The sequence below is a fragment of the Carassius auratus genome, chromosome 14, assembly GCF_003368295.1.
Source record: "Carassius auratus strain Wakin chromosome 14, ASM336829v1, whole genome shotgun sequence".
Classification (NCBI taxonomy): domain Eukaryota; kingdom Metazoa; phylum Chordata; class Actinopteri; order Cypriniformes; family Cyprinidae; genus Carassius; species Carassius auratus.
This window is the reverse complement of record NC_039256.1, coordinates 31,286,141-31,300,309: the sequence shown is the minus strand read 5'-3', so window position 1 is coordinate 31,300,309 and position 14,169 is coordinate 31,286,141. Positions and strand designations below refer to the sequence as shown.

The 14,169-nt window shown below is 34.1% G+C and overlaps 1 protein-coding gene across 1 annotated transcript in view; it reads left to right on the top strand.

Moving 5' to 3' along the window:
* The window catches only part of LOC113114315 (GDNF family receptor alpha-4-like), a 49,857-nt gene extending 37,768 nt beyond the window's left edge, over nt 1-12,089 (top strand). Inside the window, exons 4-8 of the mRNA XM_026281225.1 lie at nt 2,882-3,227; nt 5,611-5,720; nt 7,222-7,356; nt 9,940-10,100; nt 11,044-12,089. Of these exons, the coding sequence (XP_026137010.1) occupies nt 2,882-3,227; nt 5,611-5,720; nt 7,222-7,356; nt 9,940-10,100; nt 11,044-11,184 (893 nt within the window). The 3' untranslated portion in view covers nt 11,185-12,089. The remainder of the gene's footprint in view (nt 1-2,881; nt 3,228-5,610; nt 5,721-7,221; nt 7,357-9,939; nt 10,101-11,043) is intronic.
* The last annotated feature ends 2,080 nt before the right edge of the window (nt 12,090-14,169 follow it).

The following is a 14,169-nucleotide window of genomic DNA, read 5'->3' as shown; positions in this document are numbered from 1 at the left end:
TGACTCAAACTAGTCTGCCCATGTGAGTTATCTGAACCTCGGGTCATGTTACTCTTTACCTTTCAACAACACATGCAAAGATGGCCCAATGCATTCATCCAACAGGACATCTATGAATCCAGTAATCCCAAAAATAATGATTCCATGCAATTACAACAAAGCGGATGTTCTGCTAACACTTTATTTTAGGGTCTCTTAACTAGTTGCTTATAAGCATGCTTAATAATATAATATTAGCCATTTATTAGTACTAATTAAGCACATATTAATGCCTTGTTCTACATCCCTAATCATACCCAATACCTAAACATAACAACTACATTCCTAACTATTAATAAGTAACAAATTAGGAATTTATAATAGTAATTAATAGTAAATATGTGTTCCCTATTCTAAAGTGTTACCGATGTTTTAAAGCCATGCAAAAACGTGAAAAAAGATTTTGAAATACAAAAATCATACTTTCTGTATTTTTCTGTCTTTAAATATTAGATTATAATATAGTACAATAAATGATATAATAGCAGCTGAAATGTGTTTAGATTGAAATACTGAAGCTAAAATAAGTTCAAATTTAAACAAAAATTTCAAAATCAAATAAACACAATTACCCAAATTAATGCTTAATTATTTGTATTATTAACATTAAATAAAAAAAGGAAAATATAAAAATAAAAGCTAATTAAAAAAATACGAATAAATAGTTTAAAGCGATTTAAAAACAAGAAAAAAGATTTTGAGATACAAGATCATACTTACATTTCTGTCTTTAAATATTAAATTTAATATAATATATTACAATAAATTATATAAAAGCAAATAAATGAAATGTGTTTAGATTGAAACACTTTAAATTACTAAAACTAAACTAAAATAATACATTTAAACAAAAATTTCAAAATCAAAAACAAAAATTACTCAAAAAAGCTACATTATTGTTATTATTAACATTAAATAAAAAAGGAAAATAAAAAAATAAAAGCTAAAAAAAATTTAATAAATACCATAATAGTAATATATACATGATACTAAAATAACACTGGCCTAATATCAAAGGCAAATCTTTAAAAGTCACATAAAAAGTTTAAAAGTTTATTCTCTAAATCTTTAACGATCCATGTTTTGGTTATTCACAAAACCCCAAAATCAAAACACTTATCAGAAAAACCATAATGTAAGATGAATAACTTTTACTCTCCAAAGAGCAATTTATAAACACAAGAACCTGGTTCAGCCAAAACTGGTCTTGATAAGAAGATCATAAGGAGCTGCAAAAAACCCATTGAAGTCTGATGTTTTGATGTGTCCAACTCAGATCTGTTTAGTTGTTTGAAGTCTGAACAGCAAAAAGCATCGCAGAGATCAGTCCATATTCTTCACTTCACATTTAAATGTAAAGTTTCTCACCTTTTTGATGCTTTTTACATTTGCTTCTCTCAATCGTCAGTCCTTATGAATTAACAACAGCACTCATCTCTGTGCCGCCGTATGATGATGAACTTAAATTTGTGTCACAATGTGTGTGAGAAAATGTGCAGCTCCTCATCCTTTTGATATGTGTTGTGCTTTACTGTTAATTTACTCACCCATCCAAGATGTAGGCGATGTTTGTTCTTCACTAGAACAGTAAACATGATTTTTAGCTGAAACCGTGATAATTGATCATTCGTAAAATGCCTGTAGTCAGCAGCCGCCTGTTTTTGAGAATAAAAAAAAACATATAAAGAAACACAATTAATCCCTGTGGCTCCTGATGATATATCAAGGTCTTATGAAGTGAAAAAATAGGTCTGTGCAAGAAACTGGATATCTGAACATATCTAAAATAAAAAGATTTAATTAAAACGAGGCTATGAGGGATCGACGTGTGTGTGTGTGTTCAGTAGTTGTACTGTTGATTAACAACATATCGCTTGGTGATAAAACGTCTTTCTAGGAAAAAGAAACGTCAGTAGACAAAAACTCCTTGAGAGTTGTCAAAGTTGTGATCTAGGACTGCAGTTATACATCTGGGCGATATGAGCAAAATCTTATTTTATGGAATGAAAGTATATTGCATAATGATTAAAAAAATAAATAAATTAAAATAATATAAAAAATAAAAAAATAAAAAACATAGAAGCCAATCACACAGACAATAGAACATAAAATACGAATTAAGTTTTCCAGCTACAGTAGTCAGAAATAGGCATGTTATAGAAATTAAATAATTAAATGTACTTAAACACCACACAGGCTTCACTGTATGAATTGAATATGAATTGATTCTTATTAAAGATACAAAAGTGATTCAGTCAAGAGTGAAACAGCGAGTGATTTTCTCTTTGCCTTCTGTTATTCATTAATGTCACAGACTGCAGCAGGTAAATTAGGCTGCTGTCACTTTAAGACCGACTGAAACGGATTCAATATACTGCTTTCCACCCAGATGTTTATATTCATTGATCTCTTAACTGACTGTGTTTATGTGAATACTCCACATGAATTGACCATTAACACAATAAGATGCAAAAGTGATCTGAACTCAGGATCGTGAAGAAAGCATTGAGCATTGAATTCTTTTTGACTGCTTATTGTGCTTAGTAAGTCCATTTAACATCACGCAATCAAGCACGCTTCTTTAACATCATTCGTCTGGCTGACTACGTCTTGAATTCATTTTCTAAAAATCCTGTCATACGTGCACAAACTGATAGTCACCACTTATAAACTACTACTAAATATTGTAAAAACGTATATGACGAATATAAACGAAAATGGCTGTACAAAAACTGTCATTACAAGCTTGGTTCATCCAGTGAGGCTGACACTAACTGGATATCGACTGAGCAGATTTGATCACTTCAGTCGGTCTGAATGACTGTATTATAATTCTCCACAGATTCTGAACTCGGTTTGACAACAGTGAACCGCTGCCTGGACGCAGCCAAAGCTTGCAACGTCGACGATGTGTGCCAGAAACTGCGCACCGAGTACGTGTCAACATGCATTAAGCCCTCCACCAAGTCGGGTTTGTGTAACCGATCGAGGTGCAACAAAGCCTTGCGGCGGTTCTTCGACCGTGTGCCTCCGGAGTACACCCACGAGCTGCTGTTCTGCCCTTGCAGCGACATGGCCTGCTCAGAGAGACGACGACAGACCATCGTGCCCAGCTGCTCCTATGAGGGAGAAGATAAACCCAGCTGTCTTTCCCAGATGAGGATCTGTAAGGCTGACTATGTTTGCAGGTAAGTTTCAGAGACTCGGACAGCCATGTATCTCGTGGGCGTTGGATTAAACAACTCACCTTGCATTCACTCTTTTCTCTGAGTGAAGAAAGCCTTGACTTTTCTATAGCTGTCTGGAGAAAAGAGAGCGTGCACGTATTACTGCCGATAAGAAAAGAGCTTTTCTTCACACTCCTCGTAATCCTTGTCTGTATAAATGGGCATTGGACAGACAAATTAAAGCTGTGAGACCCTGAAATGTTTCAGAAGTCTGAATGGTCCAGATAAAACTTCACGATTGTGCATTAAATATTGAGCAGCGCAGGTTAGATGAAGTCGAATCCAGCCCTCATTTGTGACCCTGGACTACAAAACCTGTCAAATTGACATTTATACATAACCTGAAAGCTGAATATATATATATATATATATATATATATATATATATATAAGCTTTCCACTGATGTATGTTTTATTTGGATCGGATAACATGTGGCCGGAAATCTGGAATCTGAGGGTGCCATAAAATCTAAATACTGAAAAAAATCATCTTTAAAGTTGTCCAAAATTAATTCTTAGTAATGCATATTACTAATTAAAAATTAAGGTTTGATATATTTACGGTAGGAAATTTACTAAATATCTTCACGGAACATGATCTTTAGTTAATATCCTAATGATTTGTGGCATAAAAGAAAAATCGATAATTTTGACCCATATCGTGTTTTTTTTATTCCTACAAATACACCCCAGAGACTTAAGACTGGTTTCGTGGTCCAGGGTCACATATGATGACAAGTAATATTCTGTATCCTCAGACAGAGAGTCACATGCATCGCTAATTCAGTCTATGGCTATAAATAACCAAGAGAAAGCCATCTGTTGATGATTAATTGGTAATAGAGATGGGAGCAAATCAGTTCTGCTATGAAAAATAATATTTGCTTGCATTTGTAGCATTTTTGACTTCCAGTGGGTGATTAACGGACTCAGTGGCATTAAGAAAATAGCAGGCTATGATTATGATGATGACTATATATCAAAGACGTTGTCAGGATGTTGGCATTTAAATCAGACATGGTCTATTCTAGCAGTATCACAGACAATAGGGGAAACAGTGCTAGAACTGCATAATGGACTCTGATTAAACAATCAAAATGTAAAGTGACTCTAAAAGTGAGTGTAAATGATTTCTTTATTGTTAATAATAACTCTTTCCCTGCCAGCGTTTTTTTTAGTTGCAGTCACTTCCAGCATTTTTCAGAATTTTCACAAACTTTCATAATTTGTTGTATAAATATCTGAACATGCAAAATGTTAAAAGAAAGACAAACAAAAACAAACTTCAGGCACAATTTCTATCAACACTTGAATGTGGGTGGGTTTCATAAAAAGCAACAAAAAGCTGAGAAAATCAAGAGGATCGACATTTCATTCGTAATGTTTGATGATCATTTTATTTTTAGTGCTGTCAAATGATTAATCACGATTAATCGCATAATAAAAGTTTTTGTTTAAATAATGTATGTGTGCATACTTATTATGTATACAGGTATATAAATACAAACACATGCATGTATATACTTAAGAAAAACAATTCTAAATGTGTTCTTTACATACTGATTTTAATACCAATAAAACTTCATCTTTGTTTCCAAATGCAATGACTTCAGTTTTTTCCTTGTTTAACTGAAGAAAGATCTGGCACATCTTACTATTAATTTCATCAATGCATGTGCAGAGGGAGTCAATGGGGCTGTAGTCATTTGGAGATAAGGCTAGGTAAATCTGGGTATCATCAGCATAGCTGTGGTAGGCAATTTGGGTCTTTCTCATTATTTGACTTCGTGGAAGCATATACAAGCTAAACAAGAGCGGTGCAAGAATCGAGCCTTGTGGGACTCCACATGTCATGGATGTCCACTTAGACTTTTGCTCTCCTAGACTCAAGTAATATCCTCTCCCTTCTAAGTATGACCTGAACCATTTAGGGGATGGAGAGCCTCTCTTTGCCATGTTGCCATCAAAAAAAAAAAAAAAAACACATGATAGGTAAAAATTTATAGCCTGCATGCTCTGTAAGTCGTTTTGGATAAAAGCGTCTGCTAAATGCATACATTTAATTTAATTTAATTTAATTTAAACTCTTTTAACTTGACACAGTGTCTTAAAAATGTGGCACTCATGTATGAGAAGCTTAAAAAGACATGAGTGTATCGGTCATACATGTCTGTCTTGTGCGTTTACATATAAAATCAATGGAAATGTAGCATATTGTGAACGGCCCCTTAGACGCCGGTGATCGTTCTTCATGATTTTGTCAGTATGGCCGACAGACTTATTAGGAGACTTCAGTCTGCTTGGCTGCTTTCCATGCATATATACAGCTGTGCTTCTTCTGCAGGTCCCGTTTGGCCCAGTTTCAGTACGACTGCCAGCCAGAAGAGCAGTCTGCCACCGGCTGCAAACAGAGAAACTACGCCGCATGTCTTATTGCTTACACTGGACTGATAGGTGAGTGATTTAAAGCTGTTTTAGACAATAGCAAACTGGAAAAGGAATTGCATGCATGATTGTGGCACCCATTAAAACTGGAGTGAGGCTGATGCAATTGGTTTGAAGAGTCATACCTTGATTATTCTCTTACTCAAAGAAACACTGGGACACCTGTGATGAGAGACTATAAAACTACCCAGACAGTTTTAAAGTCATGGAGAGATTGATTTCACTTCCCAATAAAATAGATTGAAAGCAATAATTTTTAATGAGGCTTTCTGTTACATAGAGCCTTTTTTTGTTTGTTTATTTCTGCTTCATGCTCATTTGCTATATATTGAGCAAAGATAATCCTTTTTAAATAAATCTCTTTTTAAACAAAACGTTCAATTCAACTGATAGTATACTTCTGACAGGAAGTTTGATTTTCTGAATACACATACTTGTCTTATATTAAATCTATATGTTTATACACTGGCTGCCAAATGTTTGAAATTAAGATTTTTAAGAATTAAGACGTCTCTTTTGCTCACCAAGGCTGCATTTATGTAATTTTGTGAAATATTTTTACAATGTAAAATAACTGTTTGCTATTTTTACGTATTAGAAATGTAATTTATTTCTGTGATGCAAAGCTAAATTAAAATGTAATTAATTAATTAAATTAGCAGCATTACTTCAGTCTTCGGTGTCACATGATCTCTCAGAAATCAAAGAAAATTATTATAATTTTTTTATTCATAATTACCCTTATTTATTTATTATTATCATTAATTATTTAGCAGCACATTTATTTTCAACAATGCTAGTGATCAGAAATATGTCTTGAGCAGCAAATCAGCATATTATAATATGATTTCAAATTTTTATGATTCAAATGATTTCTGAAGATCATGTGACACTGAAGACTAGAGTAAAGATGCTGAAAATACAGTTACTAATAAATTACACTTTAACAGAGATTCACACAGAAAACACTTATATTAAATTTTAATAATATTTCACAATATTACAGTTTTTACTGTATTTTTGATCGAATACATGCAGCCTTGAGCTGAAGAGACAACTTTCAGTTATTTTTTTAATTCTAAAATATAAGTTTTTGCTATCAGTGTACTCACAGTATATACTGTGTGTCTGTATGTATATATATATATATATATATATATATATATATATATATATATATATATATATATATACATATATATATATATATACATATATACATATACATATATACTGTGTATGTGTGTGTGTGTGTATATATATATATATATATATATATATATATATATATATATATATAAAATAGATTTCTTAATATATAATCATGATTAAGAATTCATTACTTCTCTATAAATAGGGAGAATATTTATAGGTCTTCATAAGTCAAGTCTATATTTAGATTTAGATTGTTGAAATCCATATATCTGTTATGCAGTATTTCAGTGCTATTCTGTGCATTGAACAGATTATGGGAAATTAGAAATGTCTGAATGCATTTTTTATATCACAGGAAGCCCGATTACACCAAACTATGTGGACAACTCCACATCCAACGTGTCTCCCTGGTGCTTGTGTTCAGCAAGCGGGAATCTGAAAGATCAGTGCACCGAGTTCCTGGAATATTTCACCAACAACGTCTGTCTCAGTGAGTCAAAGCTCCTGTACTGTACCTTATCTGTGTCAGCCGTCATGTATGAGTCTCGATGTGATATGTGGTCTGGCAGGAGGACTCTCTGGTTACTGTTAGTCAACATTGTAATGTCATTATAAAACTATCATTATCGGTATCGGCATATATTATTCAGAATAATCGGCTATCGTTATCGGCTGAGAGATTTGGTATGGATGCATCTCTATTTATCATAGTCAGATGTTTCTGAACCTTAAATTCAGGAATGAATCTTAAACACTGTATGCATTTAAACAACGTGTACAGATTTACAAATGAAGGCCACAGGAGACGTTTTCTATACAGGCAATGCTGACATATATATAATTACTTTTAGCCACCCATAAACACTTTTATAATTCTTTAAAGTTTGTATTAAAGTTGAATGTCCTTCACAGCAGCACAGAACAGTATGAAGTCTCCTCTAGCTATTCACTGCACCATTAGTCATACTGTACATTCTCTGTATGTCACATCAACCTAGCGTTCACCGCCGCTGCGCAGAAGACCAAACAGTCTCTCAAACGACAGGAGATTTCAGAAATCAGCTCATCTGTCTCTCGTTGCTTGCGTTCTGATTCTCCACTTAAGCAGAACCAGGACATACTGTTAGAAAAGCATTTGAAGAGTGTCACACTTTAGGATTGTCTGCCTTTGGTTTGAATTGGGATATATTTAATAACAAGGTTTGTCTATGTATGACTATGATAAGAACTGTACAATTATAATAATTCTTTTAAAAAAATAATAAAGTTTGCTTAACCTTTAAAACTAACCTTGAAATGTATGATGACAGAATAAATGGCTGTTTTTCAACTATGTGCACTTTTTTTTATCCCAGGCGTTGATTTATATTTAAAAATAAAAGATTTCCAAACTAAGCTTATCGAAGCTAAAAGATTTCCTAAGAACATACTTTCTTTTTCTGTTATCAAGATCACATGCTTTCATTTTAGTTTTTCAAACATTTTATATCTTAAAAATCCTTGCTAAAATAGTAATTTGTTATTTATATAATTACATAATTTTTTTTTTAATTTGCAAATGATTTTTTATTAAATGGTTCATATAATTTAAAATAATATAAAAAAATGTTTTATTTGTTGCTGTGATCAAAGCTGAATTTTCAGCATAATTTCAGCATCAGAGTCACATGATCTTCAGAAATCATTCTACTATGATAATTTACTGCTCAAGAAACATTTCTGATTATTATCAATGTTGAACACAGTTGTGCCGCTTAATATTTTTGTTGAAACTGAGATTAGATTTCAAGATTTTTGATACACAGAAAGTTCAAAGGAACAATAATTATTTAAACAAAAAAATATTTTGTCAATTTTAATGAAAAAAGTATCATTTTAATAAAAAAAATCTTACTTTTGAATGGTACAGCAGTTAAAATATTTTATAGATTTCACCATTTTACTTTTTCAAAAATTGTATTCACTATTACATATTTATTGTCTGTTCTATTCCAAATTACATAAAAAGGATTAACTACAACATAAACTACCTAGAATCCATAAAATGCTTCTCTGTAAAGAAAAAAAAAGTTTATGTTTCATTCCCACCACCATAATTTTTTACCACTGACTGAAATATGATTTGAGATGTTGCAAAGATATATTTTTGTTTCAAATAAAATTTACAAAAATGACAATAAATTCAGCTTTGTTTTTTTATACTTCACTGTGCCTATATAGAAGAAACACCCATGAACAGTCTGTATTTAGATCTTCTACTGACGTTTACCATCTGACGTCAAGTAGGCTGCAGACGTTTGAAAATGTAGAGAGCTATCTGAAGTGCAAAGCTTATTCTGAGCCACAAGCATACATGAATCTCTGATGGATATCCAGCCCCCTCTCAGTCACTCTCCTCCAGTCCTGTTCCTGAAGGTCCTTATGTATTATATATATATAACGATTTATCATTACTGCAGACTCTGTGGCAATATTCAGCTTGGTCCTGTTCAAACAGAGATCTCTTACATGAAGTAACTCCTCAGACAGCCGAGTGGCAGCTCTCGGAGAGAGCGATGTGAGCGGATGAGAGTGATGTTTGGTCAAGCCACTCATCTGTGTGTTAATGAGAGGATGTGGAGAGGCAGGTGCAGAAGCACGGCCTGAGCAGAATACTGAGCGCCGCTTAGACCAGAATTCAAATAAGCGTCCGATAACACCAGCAGTTGCAAATGAAAATGTTGTCACAAAGTCAAATCACCTTAATTTATATACCGCTTTAAATAAAATACATTGCGTCAAAGCAACTGAACATTAATTAGGAAAACAGCATGTCAATAAAGCATACGTAAAGCATGAAGAGTAGCGGTCCTAGTACTGAGCCTTGAGGTACTCCATACTGCACTTGTGATTGATATGATACCTCTTCATTCACTGCTACGAATTGATGGCGGTCATATAAGTACGATTTTAACCATACTAATGCACTTCCATTAATGCAAACAAAGTGTTCTAGTCTGTGCAAAAGAACGTTATTGTCAATAGTGTCGAACGCAGCTCTAAGATGTGGACGTCTTGTCTGTTTTATGAATAGAGAACGCTCTCCTGACGTTTGGGAATGGAATGGACTTGACGCCCACTCCCACCCGACTGCCACGGTTCATCCCTGTGACAGACCGAGGGCCACGGAGGACCACTGTGTTTGTGACCATGGAGACAGAACAGAACGCTCTGAGCCCAGCCAAACCTACGCAGGTGAGGGTTAGAGATGGGGAGCAGTTCAGTGATGGGTTTATAACTGCCTTGATTGTAGTGTGACTCTGAAGGAACCGGCTTTACAAAATATAGAGCCATTTCATCTGTGCTGCTGAGAGATTGCAAAATTGGGGCGATTTTTCTAGAGTATGAAACTCTGTATGAAACTGCAAATAGGGAGTCTCTTGGAGTAAATCCAGGGCTGTGTGATTAATAAAACTGAAATGGAATAAAAAGAGTGAATGGAATGTTTCAGAGTGAAGTGCATCACGGTGTTCTTTTAGTTTCGGGGGTAAAGAATACAAATAGTGGGAGTTACGTAATCAGATTACTTTTTCTTGTATTGCATTACTTTTTAGTTTGCAACAAAATATCTGACTAACTTTTTCAAATAACACAAGTTACATTGTTTCGCATGTATTTCCTGACATCTCTCCTGTCCCTGCGTTCAGAGAGATTAGAAGTGAGGTACAGAAACACCTCTATCAGCCCAAGGCTTATCAATTTCAGTTTTGGTGTTGAATGGCCTTTACAGTTCCCAACTTTTTTTGTTATTAAAAAACAAAAATGCAAGCCCAGTCCAGGTGGCAAAAAAATAAAAATAACACAAAAGTAACAATGCATTTTTATGGAATAACACCATATTGTAATGCATTAAGTCAAAAAGTCTAGATTATTTATTTATTTTTTATTAATTTAAATTCAGTGGCAGAAACAAGCTTTCATAGATACTTTTAGTATAATCAAAAAGATGGCACTGGAAATCAATTCCAGGGGTTAAATATAATATTTTAATGGAAAAACAAAATATCCGACCCTGATGTGCACATGACCAAACTTCCACAAAACTTTAACTTTTTTTCTGGGGGAAATGCAAATGTAGTCTGGTTTGCAAATCCCATTCTAAACCAAACTGTCCATGCTTTCTCGTCTCGCTCCTCAGGACTCTGCGAAGGTGAGGCTTTGGTCTGACTCCACCGCATCCTTCGACACACAGCAGAACTCGGCTCGTGTGTTTGCTGCTACATCGCTGCCCGTCTGGATTTATGTGTTTCTCAGCTTCTTACTTCACTGTGATCAGTAAACAGACTCAAGACTTTCGGGACATCTATTCTGACATGCTCGTGATTTTGGACCAACGGGAATCTGTTCAGCTCCAGAGCTGTGGAAACTGTCCTCGCCGGCCTCATTTCTCTAACATTGAATTCATTGTGTTATCTCTGTTTCCGTGGAAGAACTAGTTAAACCTACAGAATCTGAAGGCACTTTTCCAGAAATGAATGTGGCTGGTCAAACACAAAGGCCAGCGGGAAACCTACCTGTACATTTGTACATAGCGTCACACAGAGTCAATATGAAACTGTGCTGTTCATCGAGAGTTTCAGTCTAAAATCATATTTTTGTGGGGTGGGGAGCCGATTCAAAAGACTTAAAGTTTCTGAAAGCCAAATAACCTTCTAGCACTCCAAAATCAATTCCTGATTAAATGTGGAGAGAAGTTTTTATTTTATAGTTCCTCATGCATCAGTTCAACCGTTTGGAGATCCCCTTGAGGAAACGGCGATTTAATATCATTCTGTTCAACTTGACTGAAGAGAAGACGAAGGCTATTTCTGATCAATAATAGAGGGGTAATGCTTTGGGTGGAAGTAAACAGTCCTCTTCCCAGAGCTCATAATGTGCTATTGGGACATAAGCTACTTCATTTTAGGGATCTTGGAGACTCAACATTGTTGTGGCATAGCCACAGCTGATTCCTGGCTCAGTACTGTGTCTTTATGTATAATAGGATGTATTTATGAGGAGTCCCTGTGGTTTTGATCATGAATATGAAGGCTGGTGTTGTGGGAATGGGGTAAGGGAGGTGTTTCCCGCTCCAGACGCTGCTAAGAAAGCTCTTGTTGTTTCTCAAGGAAGGCTGGGAATCTCATTATGGAACATTCTTTGGTTCATCATATGGCACTAATAAAAGATGCTGGTTCATTTCAAGCCTGTTGCTGTTCCTTTGTGCCTCAGAAACTTTGAGCAAACTGGCACAAAAATATGGAAAAGTTAGTCAGGTGTGTGTGTGTGTCTTTGTCAAAAACATGCTTGGGGCCAAAAGTGTAGAGAACTGGTTATTCATAGAGAGAAGAGATGCTATAGAGATTCCTCGTCCGACACAGAGATGGTTTATGGCCAGGTAAATCAAGTGAACTGTGGCAGGGGGATTATTTGGATCTCAGGAAGGGAAGAACATTTTGTCAAAACTTGACCGTGCTAAAGCCATTAATTCACTAAGATATATATATATTAATGGCTTTAGCACGGTCAAGGTATTTTTTGTTTTTTTTGGAGAACTCTATTAAATATATATGTTTTTTTTTTTGTATCGGACTACAAATAATGTTAAAGCCTATATCTGATGTAAGATAATAACAAAATTGATAATAATAAAGTTATATAATATATAATTTTAAGTGTTAAGGTAAAAAAAATAACAAAATGAAATACATAATTAAATTAAAACGAAAATGTGTGTGTGTGTGTGTGTGTAAAAATGTAATAAAATGAAATTTAAAGATTATTTTATATTTATAATTCCTAATATATGTTAAATATGTGGCACTGGAACACAAAACCAGTCATAAGGTTAATTTTTTTGAAATTTAGATTTTTATATCATCTGAAAGCTGAATGAATCATCTCTCCATTGACAATATTTGAATGAGATACAACTATCTGGAATCTGAAAGTGCAAAAAAAAATCTAAATTTTGAGAAAATCATCTTTAAAGTTGTCCAAAATTAAGTTCTTAGCAATGCATATTACTAATGAAAAATTAAGTTTTCATATATTTATGGTTGTAAATTGATAAAATATTTTCATGGAACATGATCTTTATTTAATATCCTAATGATTTTTGGCATAAAAGAAAAATCAATAATTTTGACCCATACAATGTATTTTTGGCTACTGCAACAAATACACCCCAGAGACTGCGTTTGTGCTACAGAGTTACAGAATAACATTTACTCTTTAATTAATAGATCTAATAAATACATAGATATATAATTAGATATAAAATAAACTGTGTTATTAGCATAATGTGCATAATTTAAAAATAAATGTGTTTGAAATGAATGCTGGTGATGCAATCTGTCAACGAGGATGACAAGCTACAAGCCACATTACAGTTTTGTTGTATTTGATTCATATAATGTTTCATATCATTTATTCACAGATTGCATTTATTTATATATTTATTTTCACTTGGCTGTGTACAACTGTATACGCATATTTCTGAAGAGTCTTAAAGAGGCAAACCATTTATATTTCTATAGCTATTACAATGTCAGTTCATGTCTTGTTGGTCGGTCTTCATACACAGGGCTGAGTGATGTTCTGAAGATGATTTTGAGTGTCAAAACTCAGTCAGCCGCTTTCATCATGGTCTGTTACACAATTACGCAGGATATCACGATCCTCAGACACACATGGAGAAATCCTGCAGCCCGTCTTGGCCCTGTGCCCAGTTATAATGCAGCCTTTCCATTCCAATCCTATTTAACACGTTTATCGATTAGATCCCAGACACAGATCTGGATTTATTAAATAAAAACGCCCATATTCAAGCAAGAATTATGGTGTTTTTTTTCTTTTAATTTCATTTTTCCTCAGCTCATGTTCCAGTTCATTACAATTTAGTCCTCATTCGTAAATGTGTTCACTCGTTCATTCATATTTTTAGCCTGCAAAAAGCACAAATATTTATATTATTCATCACGAGAAGTCATTTAAACTAATTGTGCACCATTCAAATGTTCTATGCGGTACAGGTACATACAGGTTTCGAAGGCTCACGTTTAATTCATTTGCTTTAGCTGACATTTGGAAACCTGCTTCAGCAAGCACATCATCCCATTTTGGACCAGTCGCAAAATATTTACACTAAGCCCATATAATCATGGTGCTGGGGGAAAATCAATTAAATCTATTTGCCGAGGTGTGTTAAAAGGAGTTCATTTAAAAAAAAAAAAAGCCAAAGGCCTCATCCTGAAAGGGCAGAGTGCTATAATACAGCCTTTCC